The sequence below is a fragment of the Lolium perenne genome, chromosome 1, assembly GCF_019359855.2.
Source record: "Lolium perenne isolate Kyuss_39 chromosome 1, Kyuss_2.0, whole genome shotgun sequence".
In the NCBI taxonomy this organism is placed as follows: Eukaryota; Viridiplantae; Streptophyta; class Magnoliopsida; order Poales; family Poaceae; genus Lolium; species Lolium perenne.
The window spans coordinates 40888481-40914320 of record NC_067244.2 but is presented as its reverse complement, the minus strand read 5'-3'; the positions used below and the strand labels follow the sequence as shown (position 1 = coordinate 40914320).

At 40.6% G+C, this 25840-nt stretch overlaps 2 protein-coding genes and 1 long non-coding RNA gene across 4 annotated transcripts; 1 reads left to right on the top strand and 2 right to left on the bottom strand.

The window, feature by feature from the left end:
- Nucleotides 1–9492: 9492 nt before the first annotated feature.
- Nucleotides 9493–16088, top strand: LOC127347571 (uncharacterized). The gene is made up of 10 exons (XM_051373741.2): nucleotides 9493–10130; nucleotides 10248–10400; nucleotides 10480–10634; nucleotides 11661–11936; nucleotides 12058–12185; nucleotides 12544–12661; nucleotides 12759–12851; nucleotides 12959–13027; nucleotides 13133–13223; nucleotides 15644–16088. The coding sequence occupies exons 1-10, from the start codon at nucleotides 9659–9661 to the stop codon at nucleotides 15763–15765; spliced, it is 1677 nt and encodes a 558-aa protein (XP_051229701.1). The 5' UTR covers nucleotides 9493–9658; the 3' UTR covers nucleotides 15766–16088.
- A 451-nt stretch (nucleotides 16089–16539) lies between these two features.
- On the bottom strand, nucleotides 16540–18983 carry LOC127347564 (uncharacterized). The gene is made up of 2 exons (XM_071821413.1): nucleotides 17973–18983; nucleotides 16540–17631 (listed from the first exon to the last, which is right to left on the bottom strand). Exon 1 carries the CDS (start codon nucleotides 18981–18983, stop codon nucleotides 18141–18143), a length of 843 nt encoding a protein of 280 aa, XP_071677514.1. The 3' UTR covers nucleotides 16540–17631; nucleotides 17973–18140.
- A 624-nt stretch (nucleotides 18984–19607) lies between these two features.
- LOC127334906 (uncharacterized) lies at nucleotides 19608–20371 on the bottom strand. 2 transcript variants are annotated; one of them, XR_007872531.1, is made up of 4 exons: nucleotides 20230–20371; nucleotides 19989–20117; nucleotides 19770–19899; nucleotides 19608–19654 (listed from the first exon to the last, which is right to left on the bottom strand). It is a non-coding gene; the product is annotated as an uncharacterized lncRNA (long non-coding RNA). The 2 variants fall into 2 exon arrangements; XR_007872544.1 differs by having other exon boundaries at nucleotides 20235–20371.
- Nucleotides 20372–25840: the final 5469 nt, after the last annotated feature.

Below are 25840 nucleotides of genomic sequence, written 5' to 3'. Positions count from 1 at the left end.
ACCTGAAAAATTACCTGCTCAACTTGTGAAACATAATGAAATAGACCATGCATTTGAAACTAAATGTCGAAGATGCAAGGTGAACTAAAGCAGTTGAAGGATAGCATGTTGAATTTGAGAAACATGATGTTGTACCTAACACATTTTTTTCATAATTTGTAAAACAATAGGAAAGTTGGTAAAATGGAAGTACTAGAATATTTAAATTGTTATCCATGTTGTGAAACAAAGCAAATAAGGAAATTTAATTATTGAAATATTGAGAATCCATTTGGAACTTTTGCGAAGCATGTGAGACGAAATGAAACAATAGAATGATTCCGTTGATAACTTGTGAAAAAACAGCCTATGTCCAATGCATGAAAGACAGTGCATCCATTTGTAAGTAATGTGAAACATGTCGGATTATATGAAACAATATCCTATAATGGTAAACTTTTGAAACCATTGAATGATCACATGTTAAACTTGTGATACACATTTCAATATGTCACATTATTGAAAAACCCTACATTTTAGTTGTAATATATGATACCTCGACGGTGAACTGAAAGACTACAAGGTTTGCGTGGTGAATTTGTGAAACAAGATGAAAAAAGAGATCCATCACGTTGATGTTGTGAAACACGAACTAAGACATCCCTTTTTGAATTGATACAATACAAAGTTGAACGGTCAACTTTGGGGAATATTTAAATGATTACATGTTAAACTTGTGTAAGACATTCAAATAGCCCATGCATCATTGAAAGATATTAAATTCATTTATAAAATTGGGTGTGAAACTTGGATTTTGAAGTGAAACATTGTAGGATACCATAGTGAATTTGTGAAACACCATGTTAAATAAGCCATACATCATTAAAAATAATAAATGGACATCCATTTATTGAAACACAAGTGTACTGACCATGCAATGTGAAATGATAGTCCCATGGTGAGGTTCTGAAACACATGTCTAGTGCCCATGCATTGTAAAACAGAACAATAAAGTGCCATGCATTTTATAAACTCCGTTGATCCATTGTTGAAAATGAAGTAAATAGATTTTTGAAATGATCATCCATGAAACAAGGTATAAAACCCAATTCAATAATGATCCACAGTCGAGCCATTTGCAATTATCGTGTAAGAGCCCATTAATTTCCACATTTATGGTGTTGCTTCAGAAGTGTTTCTCAAAACTTTCATAAATGGAATGTTTGAGTTCAATACTGCAAGACCTATTTGAAGGTGTGTGAATATTGCATTAACAGCGAATTGTTTGATTTAGTTGCACATGTTTTAGAAATGAACAGAATTCATGTTTTTGTTGCACTGCATGGGTGACGATTAGAATAATCGACTTGTATAATTTCCACAATTATGTTCTTGGTTCACAAATATTTCAAAGATGGATGACATTTTCGATAGTTTCAGTGCAACTTCTAGGTTTCACATAACTTATAACTAAATTTAGGTTGTTTCACATAAGTTACATAAGTTAAACATTTTAACATGTAATCGTTTAAAGGGTGCAGAAGATGACGATTCATCCATGTATTGTATCAATTCATAAATGTATTGTCTGTGTTTCAATAATGCATGGCCTAATTTAATGTTTTCACATATTTAACATGTAATCCTTTAATGGTTTTAGAAAGATGACAATTGATCCTTCTATTGTATTAATTCAGCACGCATTTTTTCTCAATGCATTGGTGATCATTTGAAATTTCGACTTGGGAAATTAGCACAATTAGGTTGTTGATTCGCAAAAATTTCAATGCTGGATGAGATTTTCGAAAGCATGTTTCACCTTTGTTCCAATTTGAAGGGCGGTGTTTCAATAATGCATGCTTAATCGGATGTTGTTTCATAAATGCACCATCGGATCCATCAACCGTTCCAGTTAAACTTCGAGGTTTCACATTAATTTCGTAAAATGTATTGATTGTGTATCATTAGTGCATGGGCCAACAGAATGTGTTTCAGTTAACTACGACGTTTCACATTAATTTCACTAATGTATTGAATAAGTTTTAATAGTGCATTGGCTATTGTATCAATCCATCTATTGTATCAATTCGGCAAGCATGTTTCACGTTTCTTTCAAATTGAAGGGCAATGTTTCACTAATGCATGCATAAATATTATGGTGTTTCAACAAAGAACCATCGAATCCTTGCACTCTTCCAGTTAAACGCAGATGTTTCACAATAATTTCAGGAATGTATTGTTTGTGTTTCAATAGTGCATTGGCTATTTCAAATTGTTTCACAAATTAAACATGTAATCAGTTAAAAGTTTCACAAGATGACCATTCAGCCTTCTGTAGTATCAATAGTATGAATTCGGCAAGCATGTTTCACATTTGTTTAATTTTGAAGGGCATTGTTTCAATAATGCATGCATAAAAAGGGCAGTGTTGTAGTTGAACTTGGCGGTTTCACAATAATTTCAAAAATATATTGTTCATGTTTCAATACAGAATGGTCTATTTGAATGTGTTTCACAAATTTAACATGTAATATTTTTAAGGTTTGTTTCAATTTGCGAAGAATGTTACGCCTTTGTTTCAATTTAAAGGGAAGTGGTTCAATAATGCATTAACTAGTAGGATGGTGTTTAAGAAATGAACCATCGTGTCCTTCCATTGTTCAAGTTAGGTTTGATGTTTCACATTTATTTCATAAATGCATTTCTTAGGTTCCAGTAGTGCATGGTCTAATTGAATGTGTTTCAGAAGGTAAACATGTTTCAGAAGATGACAATTCATCCTTCTAGTGTATCAATTCGGCAAGCATGTTTCACATTTGTTTCAAATTGAAGTGCAATGTTCCCCTAATGCATGCATAAATAGGATGATGTTTCAGCAAAGAACCATCGAATCCTTGCACTCTTCCAGTTAAACAACGAGGTTTCACAAAAAAATCAGGAATGTATTGTTTCTGTTTCAATAGTGCATTGGCTATTTGGAATTGTTTCACAAATTAAACATGTAATCAGTTAAAGGTTTCACAAAATGACCATTCAACCTTCTGTAGTATCAATTCGGCAAGCTTGTTTCACATATGTTTGAATTTGAAGTGAAGTGTTTCAATAATACATGCATAAATAGGATGGTCTTTCAGAAATGAAACATCGTAACCTTGCAATGTTCCAGTTAACTTCAAAGTTTAACATTAATTTCATAAATGTATCAGTTATGTTTGAGAAGATGACAATTCATCCTTCGATTGTACCAATTTGGCAAGCATGTTTCACATATGTTTGAATTTGGAGGGCACTGTTTCATTAATGCATTCATTAAAAGGATGGTGTTTCACAAATGAACCATCGGATCATTGCAATGTTGGAGTTAAACTACGAGGTTTCACATTTATTTCACAAATCTTTTGAATGTGTTTCAATAGTGCAATGGCTATTTGAAATTGTTTCACAAATTTAACATGTAATCTTTTTAAGGTTTCATAAGAAGACCATTCATCCTTCTAATGTATCAATAGTGCTTGAATTTGAATGGAAGAGTTTCACAAGATGCCCATTAATCCTTCCGTTGTATCAATTGAGCATGCATGTTTCACATTTGTTTCAATTGGAAGGGTAGTGTTTCAAAACTACTTGCATAAATAGGGTAGTGTTCCAGTTGAATTTGGAGGTTTCACATTAATTTCACGAAATTATTATCTGTGTTTTAGTAGTGTATGGGCTATTTGAAATTGTTTCATAAATTTAACATGTAATATTTGTAAGGATTGTTTCAATTTTGCTAGCATGTTTCACATTTGTTTTTGTTTGAAGGGTTGTGGTTCAATAAATCATTCAGAGAATGGAAGGTGTTTCACAAATGAACCATCTGATCCTTGAACTGTTCAAGTTAAACTTCTAAGTTTCACATACATTTCATAAATGTACTGATGGTGTTTCCATATTGCATGCACTAGTTTACTTTGTTTCACAAATTTAACTGGTAATCGTGTAAAGGTTTCACAAGATGACCATTCATCCTTCTATTGTATGAGTTCGGCAAGCATGTTTCACATTTGTTTTGAAGGGCATTGTTTCAATAATGCATGCATAAAAAGGGCAGTGTTGTAGTTAAACTTGGCGGTTTCACAATAATTTTAAAAATGTATTGTACATGTTTCAATACAGAATTGTCTAATTGAATGTGTTTCACAAATTTAACATGTAATATTTTTAAGGTTTGTTTCAATTTGCGAAGAATGTTTCACATTTGTTTCAATTTGAAGGGAAGTGGTTCAATAATGCATGAACAAGTAGGACGGTGTTTCAGAAATGAACCATCGTGTCCTGTTCAAGTTAGGTTCGATGTTTCACATTTATTTCATAAATGTTTTTCTTGGGTTTCAGTAGTGCATGGTCTAATTGAATGTGTTTCACAAGTTAAACATGTTGCAGAAGATGACAATTCATCCTTCTGAATGATACAATAGAAGGATGGTGTTTCAGCAATAGAAGGATGACAGTGCATGGTCTAATAGAATGTGTTTCACAAGTTAAACACGTTTCACATTTGTTTCAAATTGAAGGGCAATATTTCACTAATGCTTGCATAAATTGGATGGTGTTTCAGCAAAGAACCATCGAATCCTTGCACTCTTCCAGTTAAACAACTAGGTTTCACAATAATTTCAGGAATGTATTGTTTGTGTTTCGATAGTGCATTGGCTATTTGAAATTGTTTTACAAATTAAACATGTAATCAGTTAAAGGTTTCACAAGATGACCATTCAGCTTTGTGTACTATCCATTCGGCAAGCTTGTTTCACGTCTGTTTAAATTTGAAGTGAAATGTTTCAATAATACATGCATAAATAGGATGGTGTTTCAAAAATGAAATATCGTAACCTTGCACTGTTCTTGTTAACTTTGAAGTTTAACATTAATTTCATAAATGTATCGGTTATATTTCAATAGTGCATGGGGTAATTGAATGTGTTTCACAAGTTTAACACGTTTCAGAAGATGACAATTCATCATTCGATTGTATCAATTCGGCAACCATGTTTAACATATGTTCCAATTTGAAGGGCACTGTTTCATTTATGCATATATTAAAAGGATGGTGTTTCACAAATGAACCATCAGATCATTGTAATGTTCGAGTTAAAATACGAGGTTTCACAAATATTTCACAAAGGTATTGTATGTGTTTCGATAGTGAAATGGCTATTTGAAATTGTTTCACAAATTTAACATGTAATCTTTTGAAGGTTTCAGAAGAAGACCATTCATCCTTCTAATGTATCAATAGTGCTCGAATTTGAATGGAAGAGTTTCACAAGATGACCATTAAAACTTCCGTTGTATCAATTCAGCACGCATGTTTCACATTTGTTTTAATTGGAAGGGCAGTGTTTCAATACTACTGGCATAAATAGGGCAGTGTTCCAGTTGAATTTGGAGGTTTCACATTAATTTCAAAAAATTATTATTGGTGTTTTAGTTATGGGCTATTTTAAATTGTTGCATAAATTTAACATGTAATATTTGGAAGGATTGTTTCATTTTTGGTAGCATGTTTCTCATTTGTTTTTGTTTGAAGGCTAGTGGTTCAATAACGCATGCATAGAATGGAAGGTGTTTCACAAATGAACCATCGGATCCTTGAACTGTTCCAGTTAAAGTTCGAAGTTTCAAATACATTTCATTAATGTATTTATGGTGTTTCAATATTGCATGCACTAGTTGAATGTGTTTCGCAAATTTAACGGGTAATCCTGTAAAGGTTTCACAAGATGACCATTCATCCTTCTATTGAATGAGTTCGGCAAGCATGTTTCACATTTGTTTAATTTTGAAGGGCATTGTTTCCATAATGCATGCATAAAAAGGGCGGTGTTGTAGTAGAACTTGGCGGTTTAACAATAATTTCAAAAATGTATTGTACATGTTACAATACAGAATGGTCTATTTGAATTTGTTTCATAAATATAACATGTAATATTTTTCAGGTTTGTTTCAATTTGCGAAGAATGTTTCACCTTTGTTTCAATTTGAAGGGAAGTGGTTCAATAATGCATTAACTAGTAGGACGGTGTTTCAGAAATGAACCATCGTGTCCTTCCATTGTTCAAGTCAGGTTTGATGTTTCACATTTATTTCATAAATGCATTGCTTAGGTTCCAGTAGTGCATGGTCTAATTGAATGTGTTTCAGAAGGTAAACATGTTTCAGAAGATGACAATTCATCCTTCGATTGTACCAATTCGGCAAGCATGTTTCACATATGTTTGAATTTGAAGGGCACCGTTTCATTAATGCATGCATTAAAAGGATAGTGTTTCACAAATGAACCATCAGATCATTGCAAATTTGGAGTTAAACTACGAGGTTTCACAATTATTTCACAAATCTGTTGAATGTGTTTCAATAGTGCAATGGCTATTTGAAATTGTTTCACAAATTTAACATGTAATCTTTTTAAGGTTTCATAAGAAGACCATTCATCCTTCTAATGTATCAATAGTGCTTGAATTTCAATGGAATAGTTTCACAAGATTAATCCTTCCGTTGTATCAATTGAGCACGCGTGTTTCACATTTGTTTCAATTGGAAGGGTAGTGTTTCAAAACTGCTTGCATAAATAGGGTAATGTTCCAGTTGAATTTGGAGGTTTCACATTAATTTCAGAAAATTATTATCTGTGTTTTAGTAGTGTATGGGCTATTTGAAATTGTTTCAGAAATTTAACATGTAATATTTGTAACGATTGTTTCAATTTTGCTAGCATGTTTCACATTTGTTTTTGTTTGAAGGGCTGTTGTTCAATAAAGCATGCAGAGAATGGAAGGTGTTTCACAAATGAACCATCTGATCCTTGAACTGTTCAAGTTAATCTTCGAAGTTTCACATACATTTCATAAATGTATTGATGGTGTTTCCATATTGCATGCACTAGTTTACTTTGTTTCACAAATTTAACTGGTAATCGTGTAGAGGTTTCTGGAATAATGTGGGGGGCACATCTGTAACCAACAACAACAACCTGGAAAGGAAGAAAAGTTGAGAAGGACAGTCTTTCGTATGGAGAAGATGCATGTTTCAGGAAATTATTGGCAAACATGGAATGTACCCTGTGAACTACTGTTGTAGTTGTTTTGGGCCTTTTGGGACTGCAGTTTTTGGCGCCGCTAATTTTCCGTTTTCTTGAATTGAGAGTCGAAGTTGACACAGCATCTGTCCCTTTTGCTGATCCTACCATTAACCTGGGGGATGTCCGCCGTGTGGTGTTAGACTTCTGAACATCTTCGTCCATGTTGGAACCTGTGGGCAAGATATTTAGAAGGGATTAACAAACATTTAGAAATCCATTGAGTCGGTAGAAAGCAGTTAATAAGACGCAGCGAAATAACTAAAAGGGAATGTTTGCGAAGTTTTAAACTTCTGTTTGATATCCATCCATAGGTTCATGTGATTAGTGAATTGTAACCGAGATAGAGAGGGAAATGGTTATATTTTAGGATTAATTTGAAACTCTGTTACTGAAAATAGGCATTTGAAAGACTAAAGTGTAGGTACAAGATGATGACGAAAATATCTGTACAACTATCATATGTTGGAAACAGTTTTAATTCAACCATGGTGGGAAGCAGGGAGATATCTGTACTACTATCATCTGGTGGAAACAGTATTGATGCAACCAATTTGTAAAAAAGATGTGGTTATTGTACTTCCTTAGCTGTTATGCATAACACAAGTGAGTTCAGTCACTACACATAGTTAGCATGGTAATAACAGAAACAAAATGAAATTATATTCCCTGGTTGTGTAATCTATATCGATCATTTGGTTTCCTTGCATATGTTGGACATGTACTTAAATATTTTGCCTTCTCTGGAATTTAGGTGAAACACATAAAGCAGAACACCAGTGAGACACATAGAGGTGAAGGACATATAGTAGAAAAATTGAAACAAATTGTTTATTTTATCCTTCTATATACATAAAACAGCCAGTGATGTTGGAGATGTACTTAAATCTTTTGGTTTCCGTTCATGAAAATTCCATTAGTTTAAAATCAGTTTTGAAATAGTTCTGTTTATTTTAAATCTATTTGGAAGAGATTTCCATTAGTTTCCATGTACCAAAAAGGCTTCACGGAATTTTATCGGGATTTGTAGTATGTTTATTTTTGGAATTTCCTGTTTGCTATACTAAAATTAGTGAGTGTATGAGAGCTCATATTTAGAAGAAGATGATTCTCCAGCTGGTACTGAAGAAGTCCAAAAATATCCTGTTCCATATATACATAAACCAGCCAGTGATACATAAACTAGCCAGTGATGTTGGACATGTACTTAAATCATTTGGTTTCTATATTATATCATTCTATATACATAAAGCAGCAAGTGATGGAAGTGTAAAAAAGGTCAACAAATACAGAACAACAGCTAGGTATGCTGAATGAAGAAAACAAATAATGTGTAACTTTGCACCTGTCATGAATTTATGATTGCAAATACAGCTAAGGTAGAGTAATCCCTAAATATATGATACGAGAGTGAATAGAAATTAAAGGATCTGATGACACAAGTTCCCAGGAAAATCTGGCAGCTCCCAGGAGGAGTACCAAATTCGTGCAAGTGCCGCTATCCAAATTCGATCAAATGAGGCTATCCAAATTCGTGCAAACGAGGCTATCCCGAGTTCCAGTAAAAATCCAAGTGCAAATCGTCCTAAATCAGAGTACCTATTGCGAATCGTTCCAAATCGAATTAACTAAATATGGCAAACAGTGCGAATCGTCCCAGTTCGAATCGTCCAAAATCAGAGTATATAACCAGTCTTACCTTGTCCCCGCGACTGGAGAGTGCGGCTCGCCGGCAAATGGCGCGTCGGCGACACGGTGGAGCAGCGGCGGACCACCAGGCAGCCGGACGTCCGCCTACCGGAGGTGGAAGCGAAAGCGGCGGGGCGGCGTCAGACAATCTCGCCGGCGCCGGTCGAATCTCGGAGCTGGAAGAGAGAGCACCGGCAGTGGGAGTATTGAGTAAGAGAAGAGAGAGAAGCCATCAACAGATGCTGGAAGAGAGAGCGGCGGCGGCGACCAAAGTAATTGAAACGCGGCCGTATCTAACCACGAGTGTGGACTGGAATAATACGATAGGCTGCAACAGTGCGCCAGGGAATACGGGAGGGACGGGGGGAATGCCAGAGTCAGGCCGGGAACGGTGGCACTAATCTAAAAGCAAGCGGGCGGTTCGGACGACGCCGGCACCTACCGGCGCCTGTAAAAACAGGTTTTCGGAGAACTAAGGGTGTAGCAAAAACGATATTATCTATAGTATCCTATCCGGGACGAACTTCGTAAATTGTAATGATTTGATTTGATCAATTAAGTGCTGACATTCTCAAAAAAAAAAAAAAAAAAAATACCGACAACCTTGCCACCTTGGTAGCAATGAAGACACGTCGGGCGAATCATCTACTGGTACGAAATAAAACGAGGGCACTCGCGAAAAATCCACAAAAACTGCGCAAAAGATCAAATTCCCCCTTGTCGTCTGAGGGCTGCTCCGGTCAAGGGTTTGCTCCCGCCACCAAAATTTCACTTCCCCAGCCCTTCCGCACGGCCGCGGCGGAGGCACCGGCTCGCGAGCGTCCCCGGCGATCGTGAGGGGCCACCGGCTTGCTCCTCGCTAGGTCAACAATGCCGCTCGCCGCCACCCAAGAGGGACAAGCGTCGGTGTCCAGAGCCCCCGCGCGCCGCCGCGGCCGCTGCTCCACCGCAGCCGCCGCCGCTGCGCTCCGGCGCGGCCGCAGCTCCACCGCAACCGCCGCCGCTGCGCCCCGCCGCGGCCGCAGCTCCGCCACAGCCGCCGCCGCTGCCGCCATGCCCGCGACGACGGCCCGGTCGATGGCGCTGGTGCGTACGCGGCGGCAGTCCTCGGGCTCCCAATCGGCACAGCGAAAGAAGAGAAAGAGAAGGGCGGGTTCGAACCAGAGATCAAGCAAACGGAAGAGAACCAGCGAGGACGAGGAAAGAGAGGAGGAGGTCTCATCTGCAGGCAGCTCCCCGATTCGCGTTCCGCACATTCCCGATGAGGTGTATCGGAGATTTGACGATCCTGATACATGGAAAACCATTCAGAAAGCACAGGCGGACTACGACGCAAAATTAGGTGTGCTGCCCCTCGATTCCTTATAATTTCTGTTGGTCCAAGGTTTAGAAGATTATAATTTCCGAGATTGAGGTGTGATGCACGTTGGTGTTTACTTTGCGTGCTTATTTCTTGCAGCTCGCCGTATGACATATCCCACGCTTAATGTGCACATGATCAGAGCTTCTATGTGCGTGCTTGATGATCCAGAGCTTGTTCCGGACCATGAATCTGCAAGGAAGGCAGTGCTTCATGCCGCTCAATCTGTTGTTGGGATTTCATCCTCCGTAGGTGATATTAGTGATACCTTGGCTCTTTATTTAGGAGTATCGTGAAAACATGTTATTTACAGATTTTCATCGATTTGTAGGTGGTAAGCCGCTAGCACGTGGCTGTGGTTTCTGGATTGATTGGGACAAGAAGAATAAAATGGGAACTTTCTTGACAACTTCGCGCTTAATTTGCACCGAATCTCCATCCTTTAACTGCTGGTTAGGACAAGAAGAGTATGATCTTGATGCCGAGGTGAGTTCTTTAAGATAAGTAAAATGATGGGTTCATATCCATAGCAACTTCCTTTTGTGATGGGTGAAACCATAAACCCCTTTAATAAGTGCAATGAAAAGACAAAGGCTCAGTCTGCTTATCTTGATATGACATGATAAAGGTCTTAACACTTATTAACCATCTTATGTCGAACTTTTGAGGGAAATCTGAACCTAACATGATTTTCTAAATGAATGTGAGTATTAAGATAGGATGGCCACATAAGGTAGCACTTTGGGTTGGAGCAATCATCAATGGCAGAATCATACATCTCGCTACTTGGAAAGGAATCCTGTGATCCAGGTGTGATAGCTTCCATGTTGCCCAATATCACTCGGCACAACAACATTAATTGCATCGCTTTTCCTCAACATAACATAGACCGATGCTGCCAAACAATGAATATGGTCAAATATTAACTAATGGAATGGAATAGTCAGAATAGTTGAGTAATTCTTAGCATACCCGTCTATGAATTTCTTTTAAACATCGGAATTTGAAACTACTATCTAAAACTGGGCTAGGGTTGAAGTTTAACTGTTTTTTAAAAAGTTTGGGTTTAACATATACGGTTTTCATAGCTCAGGGATCAAATCGGACCTAGCTACCATAGTTTAGGGTTTAAAAGAGACTTTGTTTAGATATTCTAGTGCATATGGGTTTGAATACTCTAGTGTATGTATGGGTGCCGTGTAGTTTGCTAGCATTACCATGCATTGTCCAGTTTGTTGTATCATATCTTATGTACAATCGTTGTTGTCTATTAAATGCACTATTCTGGTGTTAGCGGTAATGGCCATCTTGCATGTTTGGTACTCAGATTGTACCGACTTGCCTGTCCTATTTTCTATCTATCTGCTTTGCTTGTAGCTAATCTCACTTTAATTCTAGCTGGTTTCTACCCAAATACCTACCACATCGGTGTATGATAAATTTATTTGCAAATTGATAGTTTATGTTTGTAAGTTTAGAAACAAATAAATCTTTGATTTTCACATGTTGTAGGTACTTGTTCACCTGCAGGGTGACATCACTGAAAAGGCCCACCTGCAATATCTGCAGAAGCACTACGATTTAGCCTTCTTCAGTGTTAAAGTAGATCAGCCTGTTTATATACCCTCTTTCAATGATGGTGTGAAACGGGCGAACAAAGTTTTTGAGCTTGGCAGAGATGAAAGTTCGTTTTTAAGGATAAGCTATGGTGTGGTGAAATACTTGAACCCAAACTTATTTGAACGATATCATTATATGTTTGTTCAGGGTGCAGATCCACAACCTGAGGTACAAACTGTTATCTTGAGATCAAATTGTACATTATCCTGCTATTTTCGACATTGCAATTTTGTTTCATTATTTTTGTCAATTGTTATTGGATTTGAATATTTTAAATACAATTTTATAGTATGGCAATGGTGGGCCGCTGATTGACTTTGATGGAAAAATTGTGGGAATGGTTAATGGCAACACAAGAGGGTCGTTTATACCATCTTCCATTTTAGTCAAGTGCCTGCATCTATGGAAGAAATTTCAGTACGTTTTTCTTCCTTTAGTTATGTTTTAGTGCTACTAAAATATCAGTACTTACTATTTTTCCTCTTCGATTAGTTCTGTTGCACAAACTTAGTTCTTTCGTCTATTACTCCTTGATTGAGCTGTTCCATTTAGATTTGTTTGAAGTTGTTAGCGAATATCCTTTACCTGCTGTAGACATATAGATCAACGTGATCTAATGGTCAGAGAAAACAATGTTTGTGAATCAAAATATATATTATATTTGCATTTTCATGATACGGATATTATTTTGGTTGAACTGAAACGGTCCATTTTGAAGGGGTTACAGCTCATGTTTGCTCATTTTTAATGTATATCGTATGATTTTTCTATATAGGCGCATCCCTCGGCCTCACCTTGGAATGAAGTTTTGGTCAATCGAGTTTATAGACCTTGCTCTTTCTGAGAATATATTGCGCATGTGCAATATTGATGATGGCCTTATCGTTAAAGAGGTGTATATCTGTTTATGTTGTTTATTTTCAGACTCCCATTAGCTTTCTTGTGAGTACTTATCTATCATGCATATTGAGTGGCTATTGCGAGTCTTAGGTGTCAGAAGGATCTCCTGCTGAGAAACTTGGGATACGAGCTGGTGATGTCATTAAATGTTTTAATGGAGAGCGCATCTCTACCACTGTTGAGGTAGATGTATTATAGATTTGTTAGGTTGAAGTAATATGAAAATAAGACTAATGTTACATTCTAGTCTGTATTCTATTGGCTTACATAATTAGTGTCGCTGTTGTCAGTTAGAGAATATGTTGCTGAGCAAATGCGAGGATGAAAGTGACAATCTTAATTCTGAAGTGGATGTCGAGGTAAGTTAATTTTATGTTTTGCTTTATTCATATAGTTCCCTCTATAAGAAAATTAGGTTTAGTCAAATGTTGGTACTAAGAAACATATGATGTTTCCTTTTTTAGCTTGAGGTATTCCATATACGCAAGTTTCTCTGGAGAAACAGAACATTGACTGTAAATGTGTCTGATGATGGTGAAGTTGTTGACCCAGGAGGTATGCATCCTCTATCAACCTATTATATTTGAGCATCTCAATTACTTCATTTTGTAAATGAATTATCCCACATTGGCCACTATGCCATTACTTTTTGTTACACATATGCCATTAGTCACCATCCCTTGCTTTTGCCACTGCGTCGTTGGTCAGCGCTAGTTAGACCCATCCATGCACTATGCAATAGGAGGGCCGCGGGAAACATTGAGCATTTTTGGAGTTTTTTTATGGGGTGCCATTTGGGTTATTGATGATGTGAGAATTTGCTAAGTAGTATTTTGCAGTAGAGATGCAAACTTAAAGTTCTTGCATGTCAGGTTGTATTATTTTTGCAGAAATAGCCCCAAAGAATGCAATTATCTCGTAAATAATAATATTTTAGGCCTCACAGAAATGGCAGAAATTTATGTGTTATAGTACTTTAAAAAAGTAGGTCCCAAGTACGTCTGTGAAGATCTCAAAAAAAAGTACGTATGTGAGAAAACATTATCTAAGAAATGGCAGCTATCAAACAGAGAAAGCACCAAAAGTTCTAGAAAATAAACAAGCATTAGGTAAGATCTCACAAGCCTCTACTGGAGCTCTTGTCACTACTTTCTTACCACTCTTCCTGGAGCTGCATCAATTTTACAAATCAACATAAATTCATTAGTCTCCTGTAGCTAAAGTGATGCATTGGTTTTATAGAACATTAACTAATTTTACTAAAGCTACAGAAATGCATTTGGTTTACATAACAACATTTTTTTTCAAAATCTAAAGAAATATGTGTAAAGGATACGGAGAGTACCTAGCAGTGCTTGCACCAAAAGAGGGAGCAGTCTGTTCATCTTCTGAAAATTCTTGGTCAACTGGCTCTTTGCAATTGCTCTTTATATGGCCAAACTGTCCACAATATTCGTACTTCCTCTTCCTAGGACCAATGCCCAAAATCTGCTTTGGACTTCTGCACAGAGTAGATGTCATCTACATGTACTTAAATTTCGCTTGCAGGTTCTTAAGTGAACTGATAATGAAAAGAGCATTGACAGAAGGAAGGCCTTGTCCCTACAGCTACATGTTCTCTTCTTATTTTGAACTAGACGCCTCTGTTAAATCCCATCTTTCTCTGTTCCATACACTTCTGCCTCTGAACTTCTGCTTATAACCAGTTTTATCTTTAGACCTCTAGTCCTTTGATTAACGCCCATCATAATAACAGGTGGGAAAAGTTTATGACCTTCAAATTTCTTGGTTGCTGTCCGTTGCCTAAGTTCCATTTTCTACGTTAATTGTTGCCTAGCATCCAACAAATCAACAATGGGCAGGGCTTTTAGTTTCTTGCTCTTGCTGTTCAAGGACTCTGCTAGATTGTTATTTGACACAATCAACAGACTTCATTGAACTTGTTTCTACTTTCTAGACCGTAATTTTGGGTGGTCCTCATCCATTTATTTCCTTACTTTAGTTTGCACATATTTCTCCATGTAGCCATGTAGGCATCCATAACACCATACGCTACCGGGGCACTCAATGCCACAAGCAGCTGCCAGTTTTCCTGCTTGCCTATGAGAGCAGTTCAGTTACAGCCAAGCATGACCCCTGCACCTCTGATAGAAACCCTTCCAGTACTGCTTCAGTGACGACATTCTCTGTCGAAGCACCTTTCTCTTTGATTTTTTCATAATCAATAACAGTAAATATTCCCTTGGTGACACCTTTTCTTGCTCTGACCTAAATGTGTGTGGCGAATGGAAACCATCTTTCCTGTGCTCTTGTTAGTGTGTCTCCTTGCCATAATATTGTTTCCGGTGTGAACTTTTATATGTTACTTCTCTTTAAGTTTCTTCTGCAAAGTTACAGTGCCAAAGGAAAAATATTTTCTTAACCAGTCCAATATTGCATCAGCAACTCACTTTCTTGTAGCTGGCTTCATCTCTCACTTTTTTTAGAACTAGAGCAAATACTCCCTCCATCCCAAAAAGAATGTCGCAGATTTGTCTAAATTTGGATGTATTTGTACACAAATTTAGACAAATCTGCGACATCCTTTTTAGAATGGAGCGAGTATGATTGTTGGAATTTCCAATGGCTTGGAATAACGAGACAAAGAAATTATTAACACACTAGCTAAATGCTCGAGCTTTGCTACATAAGTAGTGTTTTTAACTTTCCATCCACTATTTTTGTTTCCACAATAAACTCGTGCTTTGAGACGTGGGTTCCATATTGAGATCCTTTTTCTGTTGTAAATGCATTTCCAAATCCAAAGACTGTTGCATGGTGAGAGGAATCAATGGCAAATGTGTAAACTGAGAAAAAGCAATGGCATGGTGCAAGTTAGAGCGAGAGACTAATGGCAAATATGTAATGCTCCCTTTCATAGTCGTTTGTTGTGTTGCAAAACATGTTGCTTAACTCAGATGTCTTTCTTTGTGCAGTTCGTTACCCTTTTGGAAAAGGGACCTCAATTTCCTCCGTGTCACCAAGTGAGCCCAGTGAAAAGCCAGGATCAATACCGTGCCACTTGACCGAGCAAGACCGAGGGAGACACCATGGTTGATACCGAGTCACCTGCTTACTGCTAATGGTGGTTTTAGGGTGAAGGACGAGTGTGAAACCGTCCAAGCTTCTGCTAAATGAATAATTCATGTTGCATGAATATGAGAACTGTCATATGTGAGCTCTGGTCAACCTGCACGTTGGGGATTTATCGTACCTTTAACCTGTCTCTCATCTGGAAAGAAACTTGTCTCGTCTAGCAATGCTACTAGTTATTCTTGTCTCGTTTAGCAATGCTACTAGTTATTCGAGTGAGTGTAATATACATATATACAGATCTGTCGCCTGGTTTGATGCTTAATTTTGTAATACTCTTCGAAGCGAGGCAAGTGATCACTCTTTCATCCCACTAGAATTATTTTAAGATAAAGAGAAGGGGTAGATGAGAAAATATCAATTGGTATTGCCATAGTGGTTACCCAATCTTGCATATTTCGCTGAAATGCGGACCCAATATGGGATATGAATCAGTGGGACGAAGCAGCCTACCCGATAACCCAGGCCCCCAGCTTGATCAGATGCTCCAGATTGCTTCCTGCTTCTATCCAATGGGACTAAAATGCACCTCCCGCTGATAACCTGCCTGCTTCATAGGGGGCAACTCTGGGGATTCGCTAGTGGCAAAGGAACACATGCAGGTCCACTCCAAATTCAACCTTGTTCAGATCACATCAACCGAAACCTTGTTCAGATGATCAATGGCACGCTTTGTACTGAACATCAGTTCACCATTACTGACAATCACAAGAATCTTCCAACAAAAAGTAAACACATATTATATACAAGTAGCAATGCATTCCATGGGATAATCAGTTCCAGCATACATAATGTCCAGATGAAACGCAGCAGACCGTGCAGGAAATCAGACACGAAGCCAAGCATTTACTTCCTGAAAATAACATCTACGCCTAAGTTTGGTCCAGTGGAAACCGAATACATTTGCTTAACTGGTAAACAGAGAGGTAAGTGCGAGCTCTGTGACTTCTCAAAAGTTCAACAGCAGATGGTAAAAGTTTCGATCCAAGTTTTTCAGGGAGTGTGCATATAGTTCTTCTGATTGATAAGGTCGATCCAGCTTCCGTAACAAACTTGTGTTGGCTAATATGTGTGACACAATCATTTTGCTGTCTCCGCTAGGATGAGCACTGCAGTTCAAACAAGCTTTTCTGTCAAACAAAATACAATAGAACACTGTCAGATGACAGTTTAAGGCAACAGGAAATTAGTTTGACACGTAAAGAATGTTGGCAATTGAACTTCACAAAGAAATATATGAGAGGATATTGCCAAAGGAATTGAACTTCAGCTTACAGTGCTTCCTCATTCTTATCGAATTTATAGCAAAAGTAAGATAATGAATGGAGTCCATCTGTGCAATTCTCCTAAACCACAAGGTGGTACTCACACCCATAAGATGTATTACAGAAAATTACACCATTCCTATAGGTTTTTATTTGCAAATCCACCAGTTAACAATCTAAAGAAAGAGTCAACTAGAATAGGAATACCAAGCCACACATAAACACAAACGATAGACTGGAGATTTATAAGATATGGAAAGAATCAGACTATCATTTAACTAGTACTCATCATTACCAGCGAGGATCACAAAATGGAAAGCAAACTCTAAATTGAGGAAAACAGAGTAAATTATGGCATTCTAATTTCTAAGATGACATTCTAAGGCAACAGAAAATTGATCTAAAACAAACTCACAGCTGATCTATTTTTGCAGTTCACCATCATATATAAAGAATAAGATCAAAATTAATATTGCAGCAACCAATGTATGATTTGGTTCTTACCAGAAAGAGAAGTGAACCGGGCATTTTCTGCAGAAAAAAAATAGGATGGTGTTAGTCCTGGCCTGCAGATCCACCAATTAACAATATAAAGAAAGATTCAACTACAATAGGAATGCCCAGCCACACATAAACACAAAGGATGGACTGCAGAGTCATGAGATATGGGAAGTATCAGACTATTATTTAACTTGTATTGTACTCACCATTACCAGCGCAGATCACAAAACAGAATTTTAGGCTCTAAATTGAGGAAAAAAGATAGTGAATTATGGTAATATAACTTCTAAGGTCACATTCTGAGACAACAGAAAATTGATTTAAAGCAACCTCACAGCTGATCTATTCTTGCAGTTCCACACAGATATTAAGCAAAATCAATTGTTGTGTATGGTTGCTTACTTACAAGTAACAAAAGTGAAGATGGCATGTTGCATACAAGAAAACATCATGGTCAAATCACTAGTCTTCACCTGCATGTTATTCATGAAGAAAATACTGTCAAACATATTTATAAGATGACTAAAACCTAAATATATCATTAAGGCTCAATGCACCAGAAAGAGCGATATCGTTAAGGCTCAAGAAGTAAAAGAAACTTACGAATGACCACCACGCCTCGATGCGCCAGAAAGAGCATGATATCATTAAGGCTCAAGAAGTAAGAGAAAGCATCTCTAAACCCCCCATGTAACATACCAATGACCTTCCCATTGCCATTCACCAAAGGAGCTCCAGAGCTGCCCAATTCACTTCCTATCCTGACTTCCATGAGATTCATCCTATATCCAACAGGGTTTTCCTGGCCTAAATCATCGAATGATCTTGAAGTGTGAGAAACACGACCTATTACTGCTGTCCTATGTCGTAGTGGAGGCCATGATACCATCGCGCACACATCAAATGCAGCTGGCTGGGTTGAAGGGAAAGTAAGATGGGGGTGGTTTCTCATGCAGATCTCGTCCAGGTCCACCACATCTTCCCGAGGTACTTGTATGAGCAACAAATCATCTTCACAACTAATGCCAATGATCCGACCTTTGGCATAAACCCGCTGAGGATGTGCGTTTTGCCCAGGCCTGCGGAAGCTCAGCTCAGAATGGTCACATAGTACCTGTGTAATAAATACCCTATTGCAATCATGGGTGGACACAGGATCAGTAGCTGAGTAAACATGTTCTATAACGTGAGCGCATGTCAGTATCTTCAGGAGATCTGGCCCATTTTCAACAACAAACCCAGTTGCACAATGACCATCCCCATTGAGAAATTCCTCTCTTTTTCCTTCCTCGACATGGTTTGCTGTCTTCATAAGATCATTAATTGCCCCATGTTTATCATGCCTGGGTAGGATATTGATAAAGAATATTGAATCCTTGGTTTTCTCATATAGCCATTTCTCATTTGGCGCAGCCATCTGCTGCAACAAGAAAAGTAAAAGGCGAAGGAATTAAAAAAATAGATATAAGATTACGCACGGTGCAAACGAAATCCATTCTGCTGATGACTAAGTCATGGCTGTCCATAAATTTGTAGCAACCCATAATATTTTTATATTTATCGATGTTTTTATTTTGCTTTTGCACTTCCTGTTTTACACTACAGTTTGTTGCATTTCCATTATAGTATATGCGACGAACCAAAGGCTATAAGTACAAACAATGCAAACGTTATCAGGTCATGACCAAATCGAAGCTAATTTGATGGACTTCTGAAATAAAATGGCAGTTGATGTTGCTGAAACAAAATATCTGTCACAACTCACAAGCCAGGTTGTGACCAAACTACCAAAGCTAGCTAAGTTAATCTGATGGGCTTCTGAACCTAAATGGCAGCACATGTAGCTTAAACAAAACAAATCTCACACAAAAAATGCATCATCTGCTCCCTAGGGGATCAATATTTGGACTACTTGATTCAAAATTGTCAGATGATCAGAGTAAGCTTTGCCGTTAGGATAAGTTGGTAATATATACCTTGGCGCACACAACCTTGGGCCACTTCACTAAGCGGTGTTGGTCCTTGTTAGGCGGCAGTGCTCCCAAACTGCTTCGGCCTCTTCTCGAACAATGGGTTCGTCACCTTCTTCTGCAAGCAAACCAGCCCAGACGAATCAGATTGCCGTTTCTTCTTCGCCGGCACCGGCACCGGCCTTGGCGCCTCGCTTCGGGAGACGGCACGGGGAGGAAGAGAAGAGGGGTACCTTAGTCGTCCCGCTCCGGAGTTCGCGGGTCCACCGCGCGTCGCCGCTGCTACCGCTTCTCAGGTGGCAGCGCTCCGCCGATGCCGAACAGCTTCGGCCTCTTCTCGAACAGCGGTTTCGTGGCCTTCGTCTGCAACGAAACCACCCCAATTCGAATCAGATTATAGCGTCTTCTTCTCCGCCGGGAGACGGCACAGGGAGGAAGAGGGGAGGGAGTACCTGAGTCGCCGGCTCCCGAGTGCGCCGCGACGCGCGTCGCCGCTGCTACCGCTCCTTAGGTGGCAGCGCTCGCTCGCCGATGCCGAACAGGTTCGGCCTCTTCTCGAACAGCGGTTTGTTCGCCTTCGTCTGCAACGAAACCACCCCAATCGAATCAGCTAAGCGTCTTCTTCTTCGCCGGCACCGCTGCCGTGCCGCCGCGCTTCGGGAGATGGCACGGGGAGGAAGAGGAGAGGGGTACCTGACCTGCGTCGCCGCTACGGGGTGCGCCGCTCGTCGCCGCTGCTACCGAGTGCGAGGGCCCGCCGCGCGGCGCTCCCGCAGTCCGGCTCCCCCAAGCCGCCGCAGCGCAGGCGCAGCCCTAGCTGGACTGGACTGCTCCAGGAATGGTGTCTTCGCCACAAAGGCATCCAATGGAGACTTATATATTCATCAACGGAAACGTGGACTGTCGTCGGATCAGAAAAGTGCGGTCCGGATCCATTTGCGAAAGCCAGGCTGGCTCCATATCTAAAAAAGAAGAAGAAAAAGACCAGGCTCCGGCAAGCGTGGAGCGAGGCTGACGGGTGGGACCAGTGGGTGTGCTGGTGCCAACTCACGTGGAGGTTGTGCTTGTGCGAGTTTGAACTTGCGGGGCGCGTCCGCATTTTCCCACATAGCCGCACCATGTGTGCATATCCGTTTCAAAATTTAAAAAGTGCATAACTTTCGTATCGAGCGTCCAATATCAAAATCGTTTGTTACCTTTTAGAAGTCGTTTGATATTCATCATTTGGGTCTGAAATTCTGAAATTTATTTTAAAATTTTCATAGGTGAGCTGTTTAGTTGCCATAGAATTTAGCCGTTATTTCATTTAGGAAATCCAGCAAAATAAGGCCATGGGTAAACACGATTCCGAGCTGAGACCTGTCATTTGCGTTTCTCTGTGAAAGCCATTTACAAATTTAATATTGAATTCTGCTGTCATTTGCAATTCCTGCGGCAAACAAACAAGTGTCCATTTCTGGAATTACAATGTAAATGAAATGAGTACATGTATTCATTTCAAAATGCTACAAACGAATTGAAAGCCTGGCTTCCAAATGACTTCTTAGTGTTCTTCTTTTTTAGATAAAATAAAAGCCACTCAAGTGTTCGGCTTTAACACAACAAAAACAAAAGAAAAAAACATGAAATCGAGGTGGAGTTGTTGATGCTCTCTAACGCGAAGGAAGCACCATGGAGCTACAAAGGAAGATCATGTGGTAGGACTATCGTCAACAAAGTGAAAACGACCTCGCCTGCACCAGGAGAGGCAACCCATCGCCTGTCCGTTCTCTTACATGACCACCGCGCGCCACCATCACCTCGGTGTCCGAAGCTCTCCGCGGGGACACAAAGTAGTGAAATTCCTCGCTGTCACCTTCATCGGCCGCGGCCCAGGCTTTCCCAGCGGTTGCCTCTAGTAATGACAAGGGGAGAGAGGAGGAGGGGATGGGCTAGGGTTTTGCCCACGAGTTGCCCAAGAGAGGCGACGCGAGGGTCGTTTTGTGATTTGCCTCCTTACCGTAGTGTTCTTGCTATGATATTTTCAAAATTAGATCACACACAAACATTTTTTGATACCTTTTTCTTTAAAAATAGCTTTCTATCACGGTAAAACAAGTTAGTGGTTAAAACATGCTTTGCTAGCTAGATGTTTCTTTTAGAAAGTATATTCATAAGAGGGTGTATTTTTTTAAATAATACGATTTATTTATTATTTTCCAAGAATATTATTCGTTTTGAATTATTTTTAAAAATATGACTCAGTCCGGCCACCGACCGGTCATGCCGACGCCGACCGCACCTGATCCGCCAAGCCACGGCCGACCGGACCTGCATGCATGCATCGATCGAACGAGCATGTGTCTTGTGTGCCACAGCGCGCGACCGGACATGTTTTATCAAGGGAATCAGGTGCATGTACGCTAGCTACCCATCGACCATATGTGCTGCAGAACGACCGGACGTGCTAATCTAGCATGCATGTTTTGTCAACGGAATCAGATGCACGTACCTAGCTAGCTACTCATATTTTGTGTGGATGGAGGTAATCGGTCACCAGTGCGCCGATCGGCAGGCGTGTGACCGATCGGACATCACAGACCGAGTCACAAAGTTCAATTTTCTTGGAAACGCGTATTATTTTCAAAAATTAATAAATAAAACATATTATTTAAGAAAAACGTTTAATAAGAGCATATCCTTATCGGACATTGTATCGAAGGTTTTATGAAAAGGATCATAATTTTCTCTAAAGAACCAACAAGTTGGCCATTTGCTTCGATTAAAAACAACCCCCACTCTCCCCCATCTCCACACTCATCCTCACATTTTATTTTCGTGTTTGTGATAGAGAAGCAAGTTTATAGTACAAACTTGATTTTTGACACATAAGTGCTTTTAGAAATTTAGAGCATGCGTGATGAGGGGTACCTTTAGGGTTTCCAAGAGGGGGAGCGGAGAACACGATCAACACCGAGGGGAAATTATCATGCAAACTCACATCACACACTACTTTGGCCCTCATTGGTCCGATGCACTGAATCAATAGAATCCACAAAGAAAATACACAAAGGTACAATTCCTTGTGAAAGACTGCCAAGCACTATTCTTTTAAGAATATCAAGTGGAAGAGAGTTTGCTCATGAAAGGGATCCAATACAAGAAGATGCCTTGGATAGAACTCAATAGGTTGAACCCAAGGAGAGGGGTCCCCACTTGGGATAAAGGTACATGCTTATTTCTAATCTCAATATCATTCTAGGGTTAACAAATGAGGGTGAGGGCTTATATATAGCCAACCACAAAATAGGGTGGTTTAGATTTTAAAAGGTTATTTCCTTAGGTTACATGGGCCTTGACGTAGCTTCCATCAATGCAGGCCTACTTATGCCGGAGATTATGGTCTTGTTTGCTCTAAGGCTAGAGACTTCAGACCATCTCCAGGGTTGTCTGTGTGAGTTGTACCACGCGAGATCGAGGGTTCAAAATCGTGGGATGCAAAGACTCAGGATCTGGAGGGTAGAGACTCTGGAGTAGTAGGGACGAAGGCTCCGGTGTAGGGGGCGGAGACTCCAGTGTCACCACAGTTGTTCCTTCTCTTCTTCTCCTTGTCTTGGATTCTTCTCCACGGATGGGGTGCCTTGCTGAGATGGATGTAGTCCTCGAGAATCGTATTTAATCACACATAGCACATCAGAGTCAAGTAGTATACCATCCATCCAAAGGTGTGTCGAGCATGGCTCTGATTCCTGCTTTAGTCATGGGTCCACTTGGGTGACTTGGGAGGCCTTGAGGAGGTGGTGTCCAAAGGCCTCGAATGTGATCCTCCTCATCTCCATGATAGGATGTGAGATCCACCAAATTAAATGTGTTGCATTGTTGTTGATGCACTTGAAAACCTTGAAAAAATCGTCACCTCGTGCCCGATCTTGGAATTGTGTTCTTGTGGCAACGTATCCTTTTAATGATGAATCCACACGAGGTCACATTATTCTTCAAATAGCATCTCTCTTTTCTTCTTGTTGAGCCTTGTAGCTTGTGTAAGTACTTGTTGCTCAATCATGGCTTGTGTTTCTTGGTGTAGTTTCTTCATGTATTTGGCACGCTTGGTGATGTCCATTTTCACTCTCTCATGTAGCAGTATCGAAAGAAGATCAAGTGGCATTGCAGGTGCGAACCCGTAGACGACCATGAAAGGGTTATTTAATGTAGTTGAGTGTTTGGCACACGGTTGTAGGTAAACTTGGCGTGTGGATGCAATCCTCCCAAGTTTTGATATTCCTCTTTACGAGCACACGTATACAGTAGCGTCGAAATGCTTCTATTCACAACTTTGGTTTGACCATTGGTTGAGGATGAGAAGCCGGTGAGATCAATAGTAGCTCGATGCCGAACTTAGCCATGAAGATCTTTCATAGGCAGCTCGTAGATTTGATCTCCCAATCGGAAACGGTCCTCTTGAGGAATCCATGTAGTCGAACGGTGTCACTACGCAGTGTGAAGCAGTATCCGTTGTATGGAATGGAATAAAACGAGCAATCGAGGATCAACCAAGGACAATAAATGTAGAAGCACGTCCATGCGGTCGATGGTCCAAGCGAATGATAAGTTTCTGTACCGCAGAAGCGGCTCTGTTGCTTGTCGATGTCCGAGCGCTAGACGAGCTAGCCGGCGATGAAGATGAGCCCAGCGTCTCGCGCATACAGGCCGGTTTCGGTGGCGCCGTGGCATCGTTCGTTATGATGCGCGCGGCTGGCACCGCTCGAAGTCTCGGCTTCTCCGGCGCTCGTTTGGTCCGATGGCCGTCCATCGTCGTCCAAGCGATACTCACCTCCCCCGGGCGGACGATACGAACGCCGAGGCCGAGCAAGATCATCCATCGTCGTTGCCGGGGTAATGCTGTCGATCAACATCGATCTTCCGCGGGTCAACTGGTTGAATGTTGATCTCTGCTAGCCTTGCCGGTCGATCGGGTACTTGCCGACGCCGCCACGGCGTGCGTCTTGCTGGTCCAGTGAGAGGAGCTGCTCGGTGCTCACCGCACCCACCGCTGCGGATGGAAGTGGTTATCCCGCGGTGTAACTAGGTCAACTTTGTAACTAGGGCAGCTGCGCGAGCATGCTCCTGGCGGCGACGCTCCTCGTGCTGGTCACCATCCTGAACCACTGACTGACAGCTCTCCAGGTCGCAGCTCGCAGCTGCTGTCCGCGCTCAGGCAGTGGCACGGGTTGGTCACCGCGCTCACACGTTCAGGCCTAGCATACCAGAGTCTGACGATGCGTTGGCGACGTGCAGCTTTGAGTCCAGCACGGGACTGACTGGTCGTCGGCGAGGAGGAGGCACGGCAGCAGCGCCATCCGCCCGCCCTGCTTCGCGTACGTCCACCCTCCAGTCTCACCGGGTAGAACACCACATCATGTCGCCGTTCTCGCCCTAGCCAGTCTAGTCCACCGGCGACGTACTGGTGGAGGTCTGCCCGAACTGCTCTACTCGTTCTGTGAAGGAGATGCAGCGTCATCTCACCTGAAAACAGGCCCAGTTCAGCAACCCGGGTTCGAGTCTCGAGCCCGCGGTTGTTTCTCGCAGCTCTCCTTCTATAAAAATATGCCTTGGGTGCTAGAGCCCATAGGTCTCGTTTTTTTTTTTTCTGAAAACAGGCCAGTTTGACTACACTACGGCATGTGCCGATGGCCAAATGTCAGGCCGGCCGTCGGCACAGCTTGCAATACACCGATGGCCACCTTCGGCGCAACTTCAGCCATCGGCACAACACGATGTGCACCGAAGGGCATACTTCTTCCTAACTTCACATTATCGTGATAACTCATGAGAGTTGCTTTGTACTAGCTAGACGATGACTCATGCTATATGTAGGATGATCTATGTACGATGACTATGTACGATGATCTTGTGTGCTACATTTGTACTAAATTTGGGATATGATAATATATTTGTGCTATATCTGTGATATATGAGCTATATCTGTGATATATGAGCTATATCTATGCTATTTTCTGTATTTGTGCTATTTTATGTGCTATAGTTGTGCAATTGGAGCAAAATCAGGGGACAAAACTGTGCAGTGGCTGTGCCAAATGGCAGGGTGGTCTGTGCCGACGGTGACACCGTCGGTACAGCCAGCCCAAGTTCACGCGAATTTTCCAGTTTGAATGTGGCCGGGTTGGCTCCGTTTCTAGGGAAAAAAAAGGAGAAATTGTGCCGACGGTGGTAACGTGTGACGGCCGTGGACGTTGCGGCATGGCGAACCTACCTGGTCTGCGCCGACGGTGGTACGTCCAGCCATCGATGTACTGTTGTGCCGACG